At 41.2% G+C, this 23,740-nt stretch overlaps 2 protein-coding genes across 5 annotated transcripts; one reads left to right on the forward strand and one right to left on the reverse strand.

Moving 5' to 3' along the window:
• Window positions 1–907: 907 nt before the first annotated feature.
• GPBAR1 (G protein-coupled bile acid receptor 1) lies at window positions 908–9,071 on the forward strand. Of its 4 annotated transcripts, XM_087920561.1 has the most exons (4): window positions 908–1,596; window positions 2,655–2,921; window positions 4,681–4,948; window positions 5,510–9,071. In XM_087920561.1, exons 2-4 carry the CDS (start codon window positions 2,844–2,846, stop codon window positions 5,686–5,688), a joined length of 525 nt encoding a protein of 174 aa, XP_087776687.1. In that variant the 5' UTR covers window positions 908–1,596; window positions 2,655–2,843; the 3' UTR covers window positions 5,689–9,071. The 4 variants fall into 4 exon arrangements, with proteins under 4 accessions (XP_087776687.1, XP_087776684.1, XP_087776685.1 ...); XM_087920558.1 differs by having other exon boundaries at window positions 4,681–9,071; XM_087920559.1 differs by having other exon boundaries at window positions 4,685–9,071.
• Window positions 9,072–9,804: 733 nt separating this feature from the next.
• On the reverse strand, window positions 9,805–23,737 carry AAMP (angio associated migratory cell protein). The gene is made up of 11 exons (XM_026707912.2): window positions 23,501–23,737; window positions 22,702–22,827; window positions 21,460–21,579; window positions 19,305–19,444; window positions 17,697–17,841; window positions 17,405–17,488; window positions 16,724–16,839; window positions 15,849–15,937; window positions 13,751–13,841; window positions 11,930–12,084; window positions 9,805–10,548 (listed from the first exon to the last, which is right to left on the reverse strand). Exons 1-11 carry the CDS (start codon window positions 23,628–23,630, stop codon window positions 10,473–10,475), a joined length of 1,272 nt encoding a protein of 423 aa, XP_026563697.2. The 5' UTR covers window positions 23,631–23,737; the 3' UTR covers window positions 9,805–10,472.
• Between the last annotated feature and the right edge of the window lie 3 nt (window positions 23,738–23,740).

The following is a 23,740-nucleotide window of genomic DNA, read 5'->3' on the forward strand; positions in this document are numbered from 1 at the left end:
AATCTCCCTCTGCATTCAGCAGGAAGGCAGAGTGTGAGGGGTAGAAGCTGTAAAAAGAGAGAGGTAGGACTGCTTTGGCTGAACTCATATCTAAAATGGAGAAAAGAGTGTCATTCTTCTCTGATTATTTATTTGAGAATGAAATAACAGCCTACCTGTTTACTGTAACAGCCTACAGTAAACCAAGCATATAGATTGATATAAATCAGAGGTGGTATTCAGTAGGTTCTGACCAGTTCTGGAGAACCAGTAGCGGAAATTTTGAGTAATTCAGAGAGCCGGCAAATACCATCTCTGACTGGCCCCTCCCCCATCTATTCTCTGCCTCCTGAATCCCAATTGATTGGCTGGGTCTTCTTTTGTTGCCTTGCACAGGAGAATGGAGCTGGAAAGCAGGTTAGTGGAGTGGGGAGGGAATGGAGATTTTGCAGTATCCTTTCCCTGGAGTGGGATAGAAATTGAGATTTTGCAGTATCCTTCCCCTGCCATGCCTACCAAGCCATGCCCACAAAACCTGTAGTAAATTTTTTTGAATCCCACCACTGGAAAATGGTTGCAAAATAAAATATTTTTTAAAAGAGTATCAACAAAAGCTCAATAAAAGCAGAAGAGGAAGAAAGATCTGGTTGGGGCTTCTGAGCTGAGTGCTAAACTCAGTTTAAGTTCTGTTTAAGTGTTTTCCTTTATGAAAACAAAAGCACTCTAGAGGAATCTTTTACAAAATAATATCTATTTTAAAATTCAATTGATAGAAATGACAGACTTTTGAGTTCTTCAGAAACTTTTATTAGGCAAATCAGATTTTTTTAAAAAGGAAGGGGGAGGAGAAAAATCCCCAAATTAGGCAGCTATTTCAAACATCTGGTGTCCAAAATGAATTTTTAACATGGAGACTGCAATACATTGGTCATGTTGCCCTACTTAAGTTACATCTACTATATATTCTATTTATATATTAGTTACTTTGCAGAACAAAGATCAATGGCTGCTTCTCCCCCATCTTTCAGACTGAAAACCCAAAGGTTGTTCTCTCTTAATTGGTCTTTTGTCAAGACCCAAAATCTCAAGGTGGCAGAGAGCACAAGGGACATCCCAGTCTTTATCACAGCAAAGCTAGAGATGGATTTTAACTGGTTCATTAGGTTAAAATGATGACTAAAGCAAATAGTATAACATTACCAGTCTGCTATTCAGCAAGCAGATGTTGATGGCATCCCACGCTAAAAAGAATTTTCTTCCATCTTTTTGCTGGCAATAATGCACTTTCTATCATAGCTGAGAGCCACCAGGAGGCAGCTGAGCATCTAGAAGGAAGCAGTGTTCAAGACTGGGTTAGGCAGATAATAAGGGACGTGAACAAGAAACAGATGCATTGTCTTTTGATAGCAATCTAGATTCTTCCTGTTTACCAGAAACTCTGCTCTCTGGGTTGGCTAAGGAGGTGGTGTTACTGTATTAAAGCTGAAGAAAGATCATCTTTTGGCAGAGAAGAAAGTCTTCCCAAACAGAGCATGCCGACTCCCTTCTTACATTTTGGATGCAATGAGTGGTGATGTCCACAGGATTCCTGTTGTGTCTAGAGGAGACTTGCAAAAGGTTAGTTAATTTAGCCTTTTCTGAATACAGTATTGGGTTTTTAATTTAGATTGGGATTGAGCGCACACAAGCCTCCAGTAGCCTTTTTGAACATTGTCAGATGACAGTTCCTGTCATGTGTGAATCATATTATCCCATTGTACACATTGCTTTGGGATAATACAATTTTAAAAAGAGTGCTTAGGAAAACACTTCTAAAACAGTGTTAACTTTATGTTTAATACAGGGGAGGGGAGTTGAGCTGGGATTCTTCCAAGGAATAATATTAATGTTTATATGCAAATATATATATATATATATATATATTTCTCAGATAATTTCAGCTGCTTCAGTACTGGATTTTTCATTCAATTCTTGGCATAATCATCAGATGTTAAGCCCTACTGAGTACAATACAATATAGTTTACTGCAAAGTTTTTAAAAAAGCATAATTGTACTCTACAGGTGCTTTTCCCACAATATATCCTAAGCTACAATTATTTGAATATTCTACTAATCAGTAGGATTTACATTTGAAAAGGGAGAAACTAATGAGCAATGGGAACATCCAAGTGTAATATTCCACTATTACTTTTTAACCTGTGAGATAATACCTCTGCCCAAGAAAGTACTTGTGCCTCAGTCTTTAACTACCAGCAGCCTAAAAAAATAAAAATGTTAGTGATGTAAATGTGAATTGCGGTCCCCATTTCCGATCAGGGAAAACCAAATGAAACATCTCTCAGGCCTTAGAAATTTGGAAAGCAGGTTCAACAGTGCAGAAGGTTTAACGATTATTTTACCTGGCCTTTCAAAGGACAAGTGGGATTTTCCACATTTCTCCCTCTCTCAATGTTCAGGGCATTTCCATCAAGAAAGTCCCAATTCATTTTCTCTCTCTTGAGAAAGACTAGGTGGTAACACATTGAGGATGGTTTCTCCTGCTGTCACTGTAATAGCTTAATTGACTCCTGTTATACCTAGCCAGATGGTAAGAGTTTCTTTCTAAGTGCCTTTTGATGCTTCTTTATGAGCTTGTTAAAATAACATTCCTGATGTTTGTGGTTTTTGCTTGTAGAGTGACTGCAACCACAGGTGATGCCATGGAAGCCTCCTCCCCAACCCAATTTCCTGACACCTTTCCTAGCAACTGACCTATTCCCGCACTGCTAAGAAGAGGGAAGGTTTTACTACTACTACGGATAGGAAGTGCACAGTGTGTCTGCCCTCCCTTCCCTCACCCTTGCTTGTTCTCCTACATGGCTACATGCAAGAGCATTCTCTAAGTAGATGGCTCTTGGAGAAGTCAAGCTATAATAGAACAATTGCTTCTGGTGATTTCCAAGTAAGTTAAAATTAACATTTCTGAGTAAGTTAAAATTAAAACTTCTGGTTTCAAAAGTTAGTGGGAAAGTGCTATTTATGCAAAGAAGCACATGGGATGATATTTTAAAAATCCAAGCAAAGGAGCTCTACATACTGCTCACTAGTTTGTTTTTGGTGTGGTGATGTGATGTCACATTCCAAAAGACCATGTATGGCCTTTGACCCTTAACATGGTGCACATGTCAATGTCCTAAGACAAAGAATAGCAGTTTAAAGGTTCGGCAATCTGTCTGGATATCCTCCAATGGCTTTCCTAAGTAGATGTCTGCCTCAAATGAAAGCCTCACTTGGCAATAGCTGGGCGTGTGAAAGGAGATTTAAGGAACAGTGGAGTTCACAGGAAGAGCAAAGGGAGATATTTTTTTATCTTACTCATTTCCTTTACCAGAAAAGATTAAGAAGATTTGAAGATAAAAGTTGTTCTGATCTGTTCTCTGGCATGTTTAGATTTCAAGGCCATGCAGAATGAAACTGGCAATTTTAAGCCAACATCATGCTTTTCTTCAATGTTAAAAAGTAACAATTCCTTTAAATGTGTAAAACCGGGGATTGAAATCCCCAAAATGCCACAATGGTTACAATGGAGGTAGGGCTTGCTCATTCATAAGAAAATTGCTCGGTGGGGGGGCTATCAGACCATCCATTTACCAAAAATGGATGAAGATGTTGATGGCCCCGTTTTTTATGTTCTGAAAGAACCTGAGCAGAACCACAATGATTCCCTAAAGCAGCAGTCCCCAACCTTTGTGGATTGGTAGACTGGCTTGGGAGGGGGGCGGGGAGGGGAGAGGGGAACCAGGCCATGTGAGTGGCGGGCTGGCACATGCATGTGCATAGCTCAATTTGTGCAAGTTGAGCTGCGTGCACATGTGCACGGGTTCCGGCCTGCCGCTTGCGCAAGTCAAGCTGTGTATACGCACATGAATGTCAGCCTGCCAGTCACATGGCCCAGTTCCAAATAGGTCACAGCCTGGTATTCGTCCACAGCCCAGAGTTTGGGGACCCCTGTATTAGTTGAAACAAAATTGATAACTTGAGACTAGTGTTTTATTTCATAACATATCACTGTCCAGTTTATAGTGAAAAGCATCTAGAAAAATAAAAACCAGATAGGAACCTGTCAGACACAAGAGAGGTGTCCTTATCACCAGATTGCTTTGTACTTTCACACAAAAAAAATCACCATCTCCAAATTTTATTCTGGTTCTCTTGAGGAAAATATAGAACAGTTGAATGTTTCGACATCCATCATTTACAAAAAAAAATCACATTGGAACAGATCTGTTATGAAGTTTCTCTGGCAGTAATTACTGTATAAAGCTGTGGTTGACAATTTATTAGTGGGATTATTTTAAATACAACTGCATTTTAAATTTCTGAAACGTGGAGTGGCAATTATTCACTTCTCTGTTGTGGTTCATCATATCCTTTACATTTATGTAGTAGTTTTTGTAAGATTTCCTTTACGTGGTTTACCTAAAGGAAGTTTTGCACAAATTAGTACATTATTATGGTATTCACATCATTGAGAGCTGCCTATTTTATTTTTATAGAAGTTATATCACTGTGTAATTCATCATAACATGTATTACAATAGCTAAGAAATGCATCATAACTGAACTCTTTCTATAGCTAGTCATTTTTTTTTTTAAAAGATACATACTAAGCCACATCTCACCTGGTTTTATTAATTTAGACTATTTCCTTATTTCCTTGAGGAAGTTATTTCAGAAGCCCAGAAGATTGTGGATTCTTTATCAGATGCTCAGATGGACCCCGAATATCTTATATCCTTATTCTCTCGGCCCCTGTCAGCTTTCATCATTCTGGCCAATGTTTTCATTATACTTGGGATCCTGTTCAATCGCAAGCTCCATGGGACTATCAACTGGTTCTTCCTGAGTCTGCTCATTGCTGACCTCTTGGCTGGGGGAGCTCTTCCCTATGTCTCCAAGATGCCATTTGAGAAGGATGGTCTCAGCTACGGTCAGTGCTTAGCACATTATGCTGTGCCCAATTTCCTTTTCCTGTCTTTTTTAGCCAATCTGCTGGTGATGCACTATGCTAAATATATATGCATCATCCAGCCACTGCATTACCACCAGGCCTGGGTTTATCGCTGGGCTGGTCTTTACATATGCTTAGCATGGATGTCTCCCTTGACTTTTGCATCCATGCCATTGGCTTGGTACCAAAAGAAGCCCAATGAGAGCTGCTCTACTGAAAAAGTCTTAAACCAGCCTTACCTCTATGTAGAAACCTATGTGTTCATCATCCCAATCATCTTTGCAATAGCTGTAATGGGTATCCAAATGCTCTGCATAGCCCGAAAACAGCTTAAAAACATTAAAAAACTGCTTAATTCAGTGAATCAAAGTCAGATCCCATCGGAATTGGAACAACAACTAGAACTGAGGCATGCAAAGAGTATCGCCAGTGTATCTCTCATCTTCCTGGTCTGCTGGGTGCCATATATTGTTTGTTTGAATATCTCACTGTATTTAGAAATAAAGCGGAGTACCACCCTTGCTATTTTTATCTGCATAGGTACTGCCAGTGCTGCTGTAATACCTATCATCCTCAGTCTTGGCAATCGTCAATACACCAAATTTTGGAGTGACATGGCCATGAAAGCCTATAAAACCTGCTGCCGAAGTCAGGGGTGCAAACAACATAATAACCATCCCTGTGGCAATAACACAGAAACTCCTACAATTCCAGACTGATACTTTCCAGTGGGAAGTCATCAAATCCCTCATCCATCCATTTAGCAGCACAAATGCTTCAATCTTTTCCCTTCAGCTTGGAATGAAATAGGAATGTTTGCTTCCAGTCATGGTTTCCCATAACCCAGGTCAGAATTCTACTGTTTGTTGGGGATCTAATGCCATTCAAAAGTTCAGCTAAATATAAAATGGATGAAGAAAGAGAAAGGACATTCCTTTTTCTCTTCCTTGCTGGCAGTCCTGAGAACACAAAAGAAGATTGGAATGCCTTGAAAACACATTGACTTCAATTTGCTATCAAAAAATGGAGAAGTTGAAAAACAATGAACACAGTTGGGAATAGATTCTCCCACACAGCTCTATTGAAATCCCCTCCTCCTGAATCCCTGCCTTCTAGACCTGCTGCTTACCCCTCTTTCTCCTGATATGGAAGGAAGTCCCTGGTTCTGCATTATAAGAATGTCAGAATAGAAGATAACACCTGGATTTCAGCAGCCTCAGTTACAACGGTTGTTCCTTAAAATTCCTTGCAGTTCAATTGAAGGATATTGGGAAGCTATTGGGACATTTGTATATCAAGTAGGCTGGGTTTACGATGAATCATAGGTGTATATGAATATGTGAAATGGGATCACAAGCAGATTATTCCAAAACCAAACACTGACCGCATTCTAAAATCAAATGCATACAATGTAAGATCATCTCTGTTGAAAAGATCTAGATTTATTCAGTATGAAGGAATGCAAAGTACATAAGTAAATCTTCCATTTCCCATTAATCTTGTCTTGGCTGTCCCTCACAACAACCCCGAGATAGACAGGGCCCAATTATTCACATGTTTATAGATGAGGAAAACTACACTGAGGCAGACTCCCATTTTCCTGGTATTCTCAACATCGTCAATGGCTCCCTCTGTAGCAAAGATTGAATTGCTTAGGTCTATAGTTGATACTGGAGACTGTAAGGAGCAAAACAGGTGAGGAAGCTGCGAATGCTGTTTCAGCCAATCTGAACTCTTGGACCAAACCTGAGCAGGAAACTCCCAACTCAAGGCTGGGAACAGAATGGAGAAATGTTCACTGGGTGAAAACACTAAGATAAAAAGCTTAAGAATTATAAAGCTAATATTGTATGCTAGGCTCCTTTGATGTGTCCTGTCATAATTAACTCTTCAGTGTAAATACCAGCTCTTGTTTGCAATAAAAGAACTTTTTAAAGCTGTCTTAAGTCAATGAAGCTTCCACTAACTACTGAATGGAACGGAGGGTTAAATTTCTATGAAACAAGGGTTATAGCTGTACTTTGTATGAACCTTGATGATAAAATGCTGCCAATAGAGGCAAGAAATAATTAAGGATTGATGACTTGGTGTCAAATTTCATTAAGGTGAAATTGGGCTGCTTTTTTTTAAGTCTGCTGGTTTACTTACACACTCCATTTAATCTTTTTCTGAGAAGAAGCAGATGCCTTGAGGTCAGAAGCAAACTGGTTTGCCATTTATGCTTATTAATATTTGGGACCCAAAGGCATAAATGTCCCAATTAAAGAGGTAATATAGTTATCATGACCTTAATTGGTCTAATTCCCTTTAAAACAATTGAGGTTGGGAGCCATTATGACTTCTTATCCTGCAATCTTCCAGATTAGGAATTCCCACTTTCCATCTTTAATGATAAAACATCAAACCAATTTCCTATTTCCTTCATTGTTGCTTAGGGCAGTTTGGGGTTAGCAAACTCAGGCCTGGCTGTTGGGCCTCCGATCACATCTAATAAAAACTAAACGTTTCACATCTTTTTTTTTTTTTTTTGAAAAGGCAGCGTTGTTTGAGGCAAAGTTTAAGCAGAGGAAGGCTTTTGTATTTTCTCCCTTGTCTGTTTTTAATTATGAGCTCTGCAACTCATTTCTTCTTTAGGTCCTGTTATATTAATCCAAACTCTGTTCATAGACTTAAATTAATTTGGAAAGATTTAAAATTCTTTTGGTGCCTACTGAGACATATTCTATTTTCCAAGAGAAAAGGGGTAACTTCTAGCACCATGCTTTCAGACCATATACAGGTGAAACTCGAAAAATTAGAATATGGTGCAAAAGTTCATTTATTTCAATAATGCAACTTAAAAGGTGAATCTAATATGTGAGATAGACTCATTACATACAAAGCAAGATAGTTCAAGCTGTGATGTGTCATAATTGAGATGATTATGGCTTACAGCTCATGAAAACCCCAAATCCACAATCTCAGAAAATTAGAATATTACAGTCTGAAAGAAGAATGGAGAGGCACACACTGCAAGATGCTTGAAGTCCAGTGTGAAGTTTCCAGTCTCTGTTGATTTGGGGAGCCGTGTCATCTGCTGGTGTTGATCCACTGTGTTTCATTAAGTCCAGGGTCAACGCAGCAGTCTACCAGGAGATTTTGGAGCACTTCATGCTTCCTTCCATATACGAGCTTTATGGGGATGCTGACTTCATTTTCCAGCAGGACTTGGCACCTGCCCACACTGCCAAAACCTGGTTCAATGACTGTGGGATTACTGTGTTGATTGGCCAGCAAACTCGCCTGACCTGAACCCCATAATCTATGGGGCATTGCCAAGAGAAAGATAAAAGACACAGACCAAACAATGCAGAACAGCTGAAGGGCACTATTGAAGCAGCCTGGTCTTCCATAACACCTCAGTGGTGCCACAGGCTGATAGCTTCCATGCCCTGCCGCATTGAGGCAATAATTGCTGCAAAAGGGGCCCAAAACAAGTATTGAGTACATATGCATGCTTATACTTTTCAGAGGTCTGATATTGTTCTATGTACAATCCTTGTTTTATTGATTGCATGTAATATTCTAATTTTCTGAGATTGTGGATTTGGGGTTTTCATGAGCTGTAAGCCATAATCATCACAATTATGACAAATCATGGCTTGAACTATCTTGCAAGAGGGGTTGACAAAAAACACTCTATAGATTGACCATAAATGTCTACTGTATAGACTAACAGGTTGTAGATTTGTCACTCAACTAAGGCACTTTGCAAGTGAACTCATTAATGGGTTCAAGGAAGGCAACATGAAATTTAGCTTAAGCAATGGTTAGAGGTGTCTGGAGAAGAATCTGTGGAAGTGCAAAGTTTATCATTAGCACAATAAAAACATACTGGGGGGTAGTCAATGTATATGATAATGAAGTAAGATTAATTAATTAATAGAGTATTATGGGATGTCTTTACTTTGTGCACATGCGTGGCTGTCACGTAACTAACTGGCAATTCTCTTTTTGTATTGTATAAAAATAACTGAGCCTGATTTCTGATGTGCTCCTTGGGTGTGAAACTCAGAAGTGTCCTCTTCTACTTCTGAACAGAAATAGAAGATTTTTGTCTTTTCTTGATCTTGTATGGACATTGGCTTCTTCACATTGGGTTCTTGTATCTAGCCAGCCTTCTGGTGAACATTACAGCAATATAGCAGAGTGGTACAGCTAACGTAGGTAACTTCAGAATCTGGAATGATCTGGGCTGAATGGTCTTATGTTCTCCACAATACATAATCAACCACTGTCCCAGACTATATCTAATTAACTTAGAGGACAGTTCGGTAGCAAACCCTGATCACTGACAGATGTTTCACTCTTAGCTTTTGGTTTTCTAGCTGAGTAGGCTCTTAAATATCAATTATATCTTGTAGGGGTTTCTTACACGCCACCACCTCCCACCCGAAGCACATTGTAGAATTGCTTTTATATTCTTAGACTTTTTACCTTCTCTTTCGGACTGGAATTAAATTTCTCTGAAAACACAGAAAACACAGTTCTTGGCAAATTTGAGTTTACATTACTTAGCAACAAGCAGCTCTCTAGAAAGTGGGGAACATTTGTGTGATACCCCTTCCATTGTTCAGTATCTGTACCGAACCACCTTGAAAGATTTTCACGCAAAATGAATGGCTACATGGTTCCTCTCTTTACTGTCATATTTCTGGTATGAGGCAATGCAACACTGTTATGTTTTTTCCCTCTTGCCCATTCCAGGACAATAGGCTGGTCCTTGGTTACCATACGGACGAGATATCTAGCAGCCATGGTTTAGCAAGCCACAGATTCAAACAAGCCCTCCAAGATGACAGCCTTCTTTTTTTTATTTTGTCATAACGTCTAGTGATGTAAAAACGTGCTGTCTTGTTATTGTCACTGAGAGATCCACATATTCAAGTCCAGGATGATCTGCTCAGTCTCCACCAGAGTTCCAAAGCCTGTGCATCATCTCAGGAACATCATTTGATTAGCTTTGAACAAATCCACATGATTTGCTGGAAGGGGAAGCACAAGCTCAAGATGACCAAGGGAAGGATGAGCCTTATTGTCATTTCAGAGGCTGAGTAATAGTCCATTTGCCCCATCTTAAGAGGAGGAACATAGAAGGTGATACCCCTGACCTCCATGAACACGTCTTCAGAAATTATGTGCAATGGGGCCTCTTTGAACCCGGGAGAAGTACCTACCACTGCCCAGATCCTGAATCAGGCTCCACCCACTTGGGTTTTCTCATGGCTTTATGTATGAAGCACCAAGGATGTAAATACTTAAAGCCTCTTATAGAAAACGCCAACAATCAATTGGTGATAGGGTGGCAAAGCTTTCTTTTCAAAATAAAGGGGATCATAAAATGTTTAGTTGTCTCCCTGCAGGATGTTTTTAGGCTAACCCCATCCGCCCTGCGATAGTTTCTTGGGTGTATCTGCCGTCAGTCACATGGCACACTTCCTTGCAGTGCCCAGTCACCTAAATGCTAGCGGTCAGGTTGCTGCACACAAAACACCTTGGCCTGGCGATCACTAGAAGTAGTAACCACAAGGGAAGCATCTCTGCAATGGGGGAGGGGGAGGAGGAGGGGGAGAGAGGGAGAGGATTAAAATATGCATACACTCATACACTGTATACCTTAATATGTATATTTAAACCAAAAAAAAAATGAGAGGCAAAAAATATTAGGATACTGCAAATAAAACATGAAGATATCCTAAGAGGAAGGCAATCATTTCTGCTGAAACTCCAGCTAGTTTAGGGGGTTCCTCAATTATCAGCTATCAGCAACTCTTTATCAAATTATGCAATGTACTTTCATCCCAGTGGGTATTATAAACAACACTGTTTTTTTAAACAATTAGCTTATTGTTCTTCTCCTTCATCCCATTTCCCTTTCCTTGCACAACCTATCTTTTTTATTATAAATCTAAAGGCAAGCAGTATTTTAGTGGCAATATTTCTAAGCCAGGAGACTCTTTGGCTAAAGGATGAGGCAAAAGGCTTGGAATGAGTATGTTTCAAAAATCAATACTTAGATGCAGGAATGTAGCAGCAGTCCAGGAGAAAAAACAGGAAAAATTCCTCTGCTAAGATTCATCAAAAACAATAGAGAGAAGTCCTTTAAAATATTAACCAATAATCACCGTCATTTATGATCTCGATCCTGTCTATGCTTATCCATCCAATGGAACTCAGCAGGGCTTATTCCCAAGTAGGTGTGCAGTTAATCTGTACCACACCAATGTGGGTTAAAAAAAGAATCATATAATAGAAGTAACAAGCTGAAAGTCAAAAAGACAAAGAGCTTGGGAAACCCCACGCTAAGCCCATGGTTCTGAAAAATCATCCATTTTATTTTCTTGTTCCTGCCTTTACTGAGAGCCTGTGTAGTGCAGTCATTAAGATGTTGGGCTGACATTACAGAGACCTGGAATCTAGTGCATCTTCAGTCACATATATGCTTTGGCTGACTTTGGCCAATCATTCTCTCTCAGCTGAGCATGTCATAGGATTGTTATTATGGGGGGAAAATGGGAGGATGGAAAACCGTACTGTATATACTGCCAAGGCCACCTTAGGAAAATATGGGATATAATTCTAACACGAAAATAAACGATGAGAATCACCGAGGGAATTGGAAAGAAGAAAACTATTTTACCTAGGCAAAGAATCACTCCAGAAACAGCGTATCTCTTCTTCCCAATTCCTGAATATCTCAGCCTGCTCCACGTTTCAGTTCGAGCCCATTTCCTTACTGAAGCCATAGCCTCTTATGAGATTCTACTGCCCAGATACTGGAATAATATAACTGCATTACTCAGCCTAAACCTTGAGGTAACTTAACTTTCTACATCCCTTCTTCCACTTTATCACCCAATGACACTTCCAAGCACCTTCCACCAGCAACCTCCAATCTAAAATTGCTCTCGAAGTACTTACTTGTTCAAAGCAAAGTCTAAAATTTCAGCCGAGTGGCCTCTGTACTCGCTAATGAGCTTTCCCGAGCGGGCGTCCCAGAGCCTCACAGCACTGTCCAGACTGCAAGTGTAGACCACAGGTGAACTTTCCTCCCAAAGGAGCTGCACGATACCTGACTGCAAATGGGAGATGGAAAAGGCATTAGGAGCATTTCCATCCATCCTCTTGGCATGAATCCAGGAAAATTCATCATACTTTTTTTTTTTTTTGAGTGCCCACTCCTCAAGGGACCCTCACAGAAAATTTCCAGCTAGTCTCCAACCTTCCCTTTCTAGGGAAGGTGGTGGAGAGAATGGTTGGGCTTTACCTCCAGAAGACCCTGGACCCTTGTTTCAACTGAGTTTCAGGACAGTAGGGAGACACCACTAGTGATGGCTGGTAGTGACCTGTGATGGAGTTAGGATGGGGGCAGTGTGCGTTCATCCTAGCATTCCTTGATATCTCAGTGGCTTCCAGTACGTTGCCCGTAGTATCTTACAGGGCTTGCTTTGGGTGGATGTGGTCATCTGACTGAGTCAGCCTGAAGACAATTTGACACCTCATATCTAACCAACCAGCCAATGCTACTGAAATCCTGACTCAGTGCCTAGAAACCATGTGGACCTGGATGGCGACCAATGAATTTAAGCTCAATTCTGAAGGATTGACTGCCTTTGTCTGTCTGATCCCAATTCAGAGAACGTCCCATCTCTAGTCTTTAAAAGGGTTGCGCTTCTCAATGAGAAACCAGTGCACCTCAAAGAGAAGGTGACAGCTGTGCCCAAGAGGGCTTTTGCACAGGTTTATGTGATATACTAGTTGCACCCATCCTGACCAGCAGGCCTCTCAAGCAATCACTCTTGCTTTTGCCACCTCCGGGTTGGATCACTGTAATGCACACTATTTACACTGGGCTGCTCTTGAAGATTAATTTGGAGGTACAGCTAGTCCAGGAGCAGAGGTGTGGACAGTGATTGACAGGCCCTATTATGCTCATGTAATCTGCACTAGCTATCAATTGTCTTCTGGGTGAATTCCAGGTGTTGATTATTACCTATTAAGACCGTCATGGACACAGGACCTGACTAGTTAAGGGACCACCTGTCCCCATTTGTTTCTGTCCATCGATGAAGTTGGCTAAAGTGGCATGCTTTGGGTGCCATTGGTTAACCACTCTTACCTTGGGGGACCCAGGAAGTGTGCCTCCCCCATGATGGCTGCTGCCCTATGATAATCCCTCAGAGATTCATATTGCTCCCAATGTTTGAATTTATGCAAATGGTATGCAGAACCACTTCTGCTGGCACGCGAGAGGTCACCCAGAAGAGCCCCATTGCGCATGCATGTGCACCCCCCGCCAGCCAGCCGATTGTCGGGTATCTGCCACGCATGTGCGGGGGGAGACATGCAGGTGGGAGACGTGTGCGCATGCACAGAGGCATGTGGCAGGGGCGTGCGGGAGGGTTGCATGAGCATGCTCAGAGGCGCGCGCATGCACAGGGGGCGGGGGAGTCGCACACACATTGCATCATGGGTGCATGCACGCAAGCACACTTTTGGCAGGCAACGTGGAAAAGGTTTCCTCCTAAATCGCAGCATTTGTCAGATGCGCATTATCTTTTCTTTCAAAAAAGGAAGGAAGGCTTATCTAGTTCCTTCCTCCTGATCATTAACCTCAAATAACACCCAGAAAATTATGAGAAGCAGCCTGCAAACGGTAGTGTGCTTCTGTGCCAGAATGCCTCTGACTAGTACGTTCCTTTCGAGCGTGCCCCCCCTAGTGATCACAATGTGCTCCATTACCTCATGCTGGCACTTATGTCTCAGAGTCTGCGTGGCAAGGTCATAAATAGCCAAGGTCCCATCCAAATAGCCAATAGCTGCCAGTGGCATCCTGCAACAGGAAAGCCGTAGAGAAGGACTTTAACTGGAACTTGCTTTGTACAGTATTGTAGGAAAGATATAGGTTGTCCTTGACTTACATCCGACTGCCATTTCAGACCAGAATTTCCATCCCTAAGCAAGGTGATTGTTAAATGACCTTGCTTTTCCCATGAATAACTGTATCGCTGCAATTGTTAAATGAATCCAGCTTCCCCCATTGACTTTATTTATCAGAAGCCAGCTCGAAAGGTTTCTAGGCAACTGCGGGACGCTGCAACCATCGTAAATACATGCCAGTTGCCAACAGCCCCAATGTTGAGCCTGTGACTGTGGGGATGCTAATGAGGGTCGTACTTGTGAGGACTGCCCATAAATTCATTGGTTTCAGTGCTGTTTTAACTTTGAACGATTGCTAAACAAATGGCTGTTAAGTCAAGGGACTCCCTGTAATAAGATTAAATAAACGCTGGTCCAGAGTTGTAAATCAAAGACTACCTGTAATATAATTAAATAAATCATCAGGGCATTAGTCCTTCTTGCTTTGCTAAAGAGCTCCTGGGCTCATTCACACAAGGTGGTCGCTAAGAATTTATCTGGCTTTGGGGGGGGGGGAAATCATTCAGTGATCATCAGAAAAACATATTATCTGGGTTGGTTCCCATCGTCTTTCCCCCCCTTCGTGGAAGCTTAGATGTATATTGTATGTTGTTGGCCTTCAGAAACATCAGCAGATGTGTACCAGGACAGAACTGGTTACAGGGCCATATAAGTCATTTCCCCACAATCTTCCCTTAATTTCTATCTGATTGATGATCAGAAGTGGGATTCTACTGGTTCGGGTGAACCGGATGTTAAATTTGCATCTGGTTCGCCCAACCGGTATTTGAACTGACCGGCTGGCCCTGTCCACCCCTTCCAGGAGTCTCCACACAGCCCATTTTTGATGCAGGTAAGGGCAACGTCCGTGTGGAAGCTCTTGGAGGGGGGAAAATGGACCTTCTGGAAGTACTGGGAGTCTGGAAATGGGCCTGTTTCTGGCTTCCAGAGGGCCTCCAGAGCCTGGGGAAGGCCGTTTTCATCCTCCCAGAGGCCCGATGGAAGCCTCCAGACTCTTGGGAGGGCAAAAAACGCCCCTCCCAGAAGTACTGAAAGTCTGGAAACTGGCCTTTTTCCGGCTTCCGGAGGGCCTCCAGAGCCCAGGGGAGGCAGTTTTCACCCTCCCAGAGGCCTGAGGGAAGCCTCCAGACTCTTGGGAGGGCAAAAAATGCCCCCCCCCCCAAAGTTCCAGTAGGTCATGCCCACCATGACCATGCCCACCCAGCAACTGGACAGCGAACCAGTTGCTGGGATTTTTGAATCCCACCCGTTGATGATGGTTAGAAATGACTTGGCCAGGTTCCCTGGCTTGGTTCAAAACAACATACTAACCCTTAAGAGTGAAAATGGTTTTAAATAGTGGTGGGATTCAAATGTTTTTACTACCAGTTCTGTGGGCATGGCTTGGTGGGCGTGGCAGGGGAAGGATACTGTAAAATCTCTAGTCAGAGGTGGTATTTGCTGGTTCTCCAAACTACTCAACATTTCTGCTACCGGTTTCCCACAACTGGTCAGAACCTGCTGAATACCACCTCTGGTTTTAAAACATGTAGTTAATGCCAAGTACAAGCCAATCCACAATGAGGATTTCATGCCATGGTCACAGGCAATTATTCCTTCCTTTCCCTGAATGTGATCAGCTCCCACTGGTTTCTAAAAGCCAAAGATGAACTGAGTAATTATTTTCTGGAATCAGAAAGAAGTAAGATGCCAGAAAATATATATCTCCTTCATCTTTGTGGTCTGTATCCAGATCCGCTATCATGAAGATCTGAGAAGGAGACTAGAACCTCAGCCAAGTCGGAGAAGCAATATGCCTTTCTGAGCCAAATTGACTATTTATTTACTCTTACTCACTGTGTCTACCTCAAAAAGACAGCCATCTATACCAAACTCATATCCTTTCCCCTTGAGTACTTACACATTGCAGAAGCCCAGGGACTCCACTGAGTTGAATTCTGGCTCCTCCTCAGCTGCAGGCTTGCTCTCTGCCTTGAAAACGGACACCACCTGTAGGAAAGAGACAGCCAATAAGGCTTTTCTGTGCATTCAAGCAGCAGTCCATTATGACTGATACTTTACTGGAAGAACAGGCTAGAAATATGCTGCATGTAATAAAAGCAACAATCCTATCATCTTAACCAAGAATGCAAAACAAAAGTCTGGAAAACTACACACCAATCGTTACTGGGTATGAACAAATTCTGGCTGGACTTTATAGCTTACAAAATGGCTGTTATAATCAGGACTCCATTCTCAATCAGACACCTCTTATCACACACTATGACTCTGAAATGCAGCTTGAGACTATGGGGAAAAAAATTCATTTCATTTCTATCTCCAATTCCACATCCTAAATTTGGATCTGGAGATATAGAAACTGAAAACTAACTTCTACTCAGACATTAGTTTCAGGAGTGGTTTGCTACTGGCTGAGAGAGAGAGAGAGAGCGACTGGCACAAAAGCGTTGATTTCATGCTTAGAGCAGGACTAGAACTCCAGGTCTCCCAGTTTCTAGCCTGGTACCACTATACCAAACTGGCCCAAGAATTAGGCAGCCCAAGTTCAAATCCCCACTCGCCAAAGAAGTTTATTGGGTAATTCTGAAGTAGCATTTTCCTTCTTTCCAAATGAGTTCATCGAGCAATTGGGTAAATAATGGGGAAGAAAGTTAAAACCTTGAAGTAAATTTGAGACAAAAGTATAATTGTCAGCACAATAACCTCATCTAAATGAACCAAGCAGATATTTTATACATCTGGACAAGTAATAGGAAGGTGGAAGGAAGCACTCACCTTTCCAGTTGCAGAATTTATCAGCTTGGCATGGCAGTCAACAGAACCTGTCAGGATTAGACTGCCATCCTTCTGGCTTGCCACACACGTTAAAGGGCCCTGGTGCCCCTCATTACCTGGAAAGACAAAGAAGACACATCCAGTGAAAGAGCCTGGTTAAGGGTTCCCTTTCCCTTTTTTCAAGAGCTATCTTGGCTACCATCTTGATTCCAAAACTCCTATATCCCTGAACAGAAACACCATAATGCCATGATAGTGATGCAAAGCTACTCGAAATGCTGATTTATTTAACTTTCTACAGTTACAGTTAAAAATCTGACTGTACAGTATCTCAGAGCTAAGTTTTGTTTGGAATCTCCAGCTTGCTGAACTATACAGAAATGGAAACCCGAGCTGGTTGCAAAATGAAATATATAACTGACTAGCCCTATCACTGATCTTTGGATCCTGTATTTCCTTGAGAACCTGTATCCTGTTTCCAGTATCCTTCAAAAGGAGGGGACATGGGTTTTTTTGTGAGGCTGACCCTACTTTGCAGGAAATCTAAAGCAACAGAAACAGGCAAAAGGCCAAAGTTTTTATGCAGAAGTGAGATGACCAGGATACAGGTATTATGCTCCAGTGAGCTGGAGGTTCAATGACATGACTTCTGAAGACTTCCTTCCATGTAATATTTGTTACCTTTCAGAACATGCAGTGAGTTGCCCTGCTTCAAGTCCCAGATGCGCACTGTTCCATCTTCATAGCCAACAACAGCCCTTCTCCCTGCATGAAGCATTTTTGTGTTAGTCGTTTTCTAGGAGACCTAGACAAATTTAATTTTAAAGAGGCCCAAGGACCTTCCGATCCCACCCCCAAATTCCAAACAACACAATCCTGTTTGTCAGGATTGTGAAAAGAAATAGAGGATGTGTTTGGAAGTGCCAAGCAATGGGGCAGTTCCATTCCTAACAGCAAAAACAATATTCCTCACCATCGGGAAGGACACAGCCACATGTAGCCGGACAATTTGGCCCTTGAAAGGTTTTGCATTCTCCACTAGGGATCTTCCACATCCAGCAGTTGCCATCAGCTGCGCCAGCCAGAAGGACAGGGGCCTGGGGGTGCCATTCTGTCCACTGGAAGAAAGCAAGCAAGCAACAGATTGGGAAATGAACAAAGATGGAAAGCAAACATGTTCATCTGTTCCATTTATGACCTGATTTATTTTAACTTCAAATACTTTACATTGGCTAGAGTCACACTTCATGCTAAACCATAAAAAAATATAATGCTTAGATTCATGTGGGCTAAGTCAAAGCAACGCATATGTACATTATAGCTTAGTGCCAAATATGAACTCTGTCAATGTGAGAAATTATCAGCTAAAATATAAGCATATCTCTAAAAAGTTTAACATCTGGGATTCAAATAGCATCTTAAAGAGCTACAGACTCCCTAAAGATCACCCAGGAAGCTCATAATCATACAAGTTATTCTAATGCATTTAGACTAAATAACACCTGGAAGATACTGTTTATTATGTATCTTCCAGATGTTATTATACATTTAGTAGAAACAGGCTTGAAATAGGTTTCTAAATTGCATGGAGAGCTTCACAGGATGGTGGAGGTGGTAGATGCAGAGGTAATATGCTCATCCCTCCTTCCTTGCCTCACTGGTAGTGACAACTTTCTTCTGGAATAACTGATCTCATCCACTTCTTGAAAAGGCCACATTTTAAACTTCCCAAAAAACACTCAAGGAAAGCAACTTCTTCAATAAGGAGAAAACTGCATATAGCAGCAACTTCTTGAATACACGCGCAATTTCAACCAAGAACATGATTTTAAGCACATCACTACATTATGGTCTTTCAAGTTCTCCAGTGTTTTCCCTTGGTGCAAGGGGAGCTAATCAGGGTAGGCAGAAACAGCCTTTTTTAAAAAAAAAAATCTGGACCATGTTTGCCTTCCTACCCTGTTTGGGAGCTATAGAGAGCATAGCAGAGATGATCTCATTTCACAAGTGTAAGAGGGGACAAATTCTTGGGATGCTTAAAATATTATTTTCAGTTCTGGAGAGGTTTTAAGAGTGGACTTGGTATCTTAAAAACTGCAAAAGTTTAGGCATCTATTGTGTCCCCTAAGTATCTCCCTATGGGGAGGGGATGTTGGAGGATTCTAAAGGATGTTTTGGATGTCTTTAGGTGACTTACATTGAATTTGCTCCTTAAAGCCCCATCACCAGTGAAAAAGAGGATAAAATATACTCACTCTAGCAAATGAGGGGTCCTTGGTGCACTCTAATCTTGGCTGTTTTCTTGCAGACATTTTCATGAAACATCTACAAGAAAACAATCAAGCTCAGGGAGCATCAAAGACCCATCATCTCAACTTTGAGCTACAAATATTCTCCTTGGTACAACTCTAGCGTAACTATGTGGGTTACAAAAAAGTACTAGCAGTTCCTCATGTGGCCCATGAATTACCCACTCCTAAGGGTAATGCCACCATAGTTTATCACGTTTGCTTTGCTTTCCATTGGGAAAGTCAGTTGTCCTTTTCAGGCAAAGCTTTTGCCATGACACTCACAGGCTCACCTCCAAGTCACCCACTTCAAAAGACCAAATCTCTTCTTTGGCATCGACTCTCCAGACTTTAATGAATCCACCCATGTCACCCGTGACCACGAAAGTGGAGTCATAACTAAAACCAACACAAGTGACAGAATCTTTGTGACCTAGAGACAGTGGGAAGAAAATGATCATGTTTTGGAGCAAACAGATCTCAAGAGATATCAAATGGTGGAAGAGAGGTTTATATGGCAAACAACTGCAAAAGTGGGGTGAATCGAGACCCAATTTAAGCTTTCGCATTACTATTTCTTGTCCCACGATTCCAGAATGTCCAGCTGGTGTCTCCTTATTCCATCAATGACTATCATACTTTCTATGTTGGTTAAAAGTGCAAACCTATTACAATAATTTGGATGGCTTTAAAGGAGGATTAGATAAATTCAATGGGGACAGGTCTATCACATGCCATCAGTCTTGGGAGATTCAATACTACTTCTGGAGGGAAAGTAGGGGAACAATGGCTGAAATAGATGTTTCCTGCTTGTGATCACTGCAGAGACATCTGGTTGGCCATGAGAAACAAGTGCTGAATGAAGATGGGCTTTATGTTCTTTCCATGTTTTCAATAGGTGAAACCTATTTTACTGAATGGCATTTGCTCCTGTGCTAAACAGTACAAGACTGTAGCCAAAGTAGGACCAGGAAATATTTGACTGAAATTTTATTTTAACCTGTGTCAAAAATCTCTCTGGGAATTTTGGGCCTGTCCATCTTTACAGGTTATCCACCTGAAGCCTTAAACCAATTGCCTCCCTTCATCATACACACTTGAAAGTTCAAGCTAATAGCATGGAAAAAAAACTATTGTCCATAGTAAAATAAGGTAATACCACAAACTAGGTTACTTCAATTAAACAATGACATGTCTTAGAACCCTTCTCTGTAGCAGTGCCTGGAATGAGGTTCCCTCAGGATTTAGATGACCCCTGCTCTGCTGTTGTTTATTTGCCCTCTTTTTGCTATGTGCTACTGTAATTTTTTTTGATTGCTGTGAACCACTCAGCTATAGTTGAGAATTGGGCAGCATACAAGTGCAACAAATAAGTAAATAATTTCACTAAGCCACAACATGGTTAGTTTTGGCTTCACAAGTTTTATGATGAAGCCATATAATAGTTTCATGAAATGTACAAATTCTAGCAGACTTAAAGCATTATATAAATATTAATGTTAATAAGTACATTACTCTTGATATCACCTTCCCTATTTCAGTCTAATAAACTACATAGTGTCTGTGTATATGCATACAAATGCGATAGGGCTACTACTATTCTATTACATAATTTTTCTAGAGTGTACACTTCAGATATGCAGAGTCATCATATCTTCAGGCTCAGACACCTGCTTGCCAGGATTTCTGGAAATTATATAAACAGTAACCCCACACATCTAGGAATACAGGTGGTCCTTAAATTACAACCACAATTGAGCCCAAAATGTATATTGCTAAGTGAAACATTAAAGTGAGTTTGCCCTCTTTTACATTTCCTGTTAAATGAACCATTCCATTTGTTAAGTTAGTAACATGTTTGTTAAGTGAATCTGTGCTTGTCATAAGACTACAAAAGCTGATCACATAACCCCAGGGCACTGCAATCATCATAAATATGAACTACTTGACAAGCATCTGAATTTTAATCCATGGGGATGCTGCAATGATGTTAAGTATAAAAACTGGTCATAAGTCACTTTTTTCAGTGCTGTTGTACTTTGAATGGTCACTAAATGAACTAGTCCTTGTATAGGACTACCTATACAAATCTGGGAAAACAGTCACAGTAAGGCACATCTAGGAATACAAAGCTGGGGAAACTGTGGCAATTCACCATTTCCACATGGTCTACTGTGGTCAGTGACATGAATGCTAAAAGCCAACATTAAAGTTAAATTTTAAAAATTAAAAATGAGGGTGGGGACTAATGAATCCATCTTAGAAATATGGTAGAGGGCTTCTGTTCTGATGTCTTGCCACTCACTCAAAAGGTACATAGTATCAAGAGAAATATCAAGAAATATGTTTACTCTACCTGTTGTTTTTGTAAGTGTGATAATATGCCACCTAATGGAAGCAATGTTGCCAGCCAATACCTGCAGGGATTACTGCTTTGGCAGGCCTCACCTGTACACTCAAAAAGGAGCTCGCCATCACTAACACGCCACACAAAGGCCTTGTCATCTTCACCACCTGTCACAGCAAGTGTGTTGGTTTTTGGGTCAAGACTGACACAGAAAACTGAAGCTGTGGAGAATTAACAGAACAATGGTAATAAATAAAAATCTCATAAACAGATGTAGTCAATGAATTCAGAACAATCAAATCAATGAAAGACAGATTGGGAAAGGACATGGTTCTCTCTCAGGAAATACTATCTTAAGACTTTAGCTTATTTGTTAAAAGCTAGAATTGGATTTGTCTTTGAAACTTAGCAAACTTATTATAGAAACCAGCTCTTCTGTTTGTTTCAAAAGCAACAAAGAAATTTGATGTAGTTCTTCAAGTTGTTAATCTTTTAAGAAATTTCACATTTTGTTGCTAAGGAATAGCTAGTCGTTTAAGACATATTTTATTTTTGGCTTAGAATAAAATTCACATTCCTGCTGCTTGATTTCAATGGCCAATATGGAGTTCCAGACCAAGCTAAATAGCCAGTGGCCTGATTCACACATTATAGCAAGTCATCCTATGATCTTAGTTTAGCTCTTGTGGTTTGTAACCTATAGATCATTATTGCCAGCAGCCTTGTGGAAAGTATGCTAAAGAAAGAAAAGCACCATAAATCCCTCTTCCCTGGCATAACAAATTGCTATTAACTAACAACTTTCCTATAAGAAAATCCTAGACGATTGTTTTTCCTTGAGTTTTGCAAGGTGTTTATTGGACTTTTATTTACAATTGTTTATATTCCTTGTATGCCAGGCTGAGGTTTTCCTTAAACTGTTGATGAAAGTAATTGTAACAGTGGGTCCATTAAAAGGTACTGATATGGGTAGGTGATAAACAAGTGATTCACACCAACCATAATTGTGTTACACTAATGCTGTTATCATCGTACTGCACATATGCATAACAAATCTTGGTATATATGCTGTACATGCCATCATCCTTGCAAAAATGACTGAAGAGACACCACAGAATGTGTCTGTGTGCATGCATTTGGCTGCCATAAATACTGGCAATGGAAAATATATAAGTATCCATCTTTTTGATTCATGGAGAGATTTTCACCCCTAACCTCTTGCTCAACTCCTGCCTTGGCAGTTCATAACCAATGAGCAGAATCCTCCTGAGCTTTTAGATGACATTTAATTTGGGACATTTAATCTGGGGAAAAGCCTTTCCTTTATCCCTTTAATAGCTTACCTGTATGCTTAGAGAATGTGACTTCACTGTCATCATGGGCCTCCATGCCTTCTTCCACCCCTTCATCTTCCTCCCAAGCAGCATCTTCGTCTAAATCCACATCTTCTATTTCATCAGCCAGATCATCTGCAGGGAGAGAAAGAAAAGATAGTTTTAAAATTACTCATCAGCCAACTTTTTCATTAGAGTGAAACAGATGTAGCAACTTTCTTTCTATTCTCTCATTAACCCGTTTGATCTCTCCAGGAACCCTTCTAAAGAATGAAAATAAAACAGGTTGTCTGCTTCCTTTTTTAAAAAAGCACATCACAAATAGAGAAAAAGCAGTTTGGAAATAGCCAAGCTCTATTTCCAAAATCCCTCCCACTCAAGATGACCTTTGCTTGACTAAGTACAAAGAACGTTAGACTGCAAGTTTCTTGTGAACTAATAGCGTTTAGACTTCTATACCGTTTCATGGTGCTTTACAGCCCTCTCTAAGCAGTTTACAGATCAGCATATTGCTGCCCAACAATCTGGGTCCTCCTTTTACCGACCTCAGAAGGATGGAAAGCTGAGTCAATCTATCTGGAAACTTCTGAAACACTACTTGTTTTGCTGCCTGCCTTTTAAAAGGAAGTATTTCTATAAGAATACAATTTAAACAGTGACAACTGTTTTAAGTGCCCTTAGTTTTCCTGACGTCCGGGACAGTTTTCCTACCCCCCCAATTTCTTACAAGGACAGCCCATATTCCAGGCTGGTGCCTTGTGTCAAACCCTTCAGGGTCCCTTTCCCGGTCGCCCCCTTTTTCCCTTACCCGGTCCGGGCGGCTCGAGATCCACCACTTCCACGATCTCCTCTGTATCCTCTTCCCCATCGCCGCCGGTCATGAGCAACAGCGCTTCGGACGCCGGCTCTACCTCTTCCCCTTCTCCGGGCTCCGCCATGCTGACTCCAACCCCCACCGTCAGCGGACACGCGACTCCTGCTAAGAACTCTCTCTCTCTCTCTCTCTCCTTGTTCCCCGCCCCCTGTGGCGGGGGAGGAGCCAGAATCC

This window comes from Pseudonaja textilis, chromosome 1 (assembly GCF_049901715.1).
Source record: "Pseudonaja textilis isolate UNSWEBS1 chromosome 1, rPseTex1.2, whole genome shotgun sequence".
Taxonomy (NCBI): Eukaryota; Metazoa; Chordata; class Lepidosauria; order Squamata; family Elapidae; genus Pseudonaja; species Pseudonaja textilis.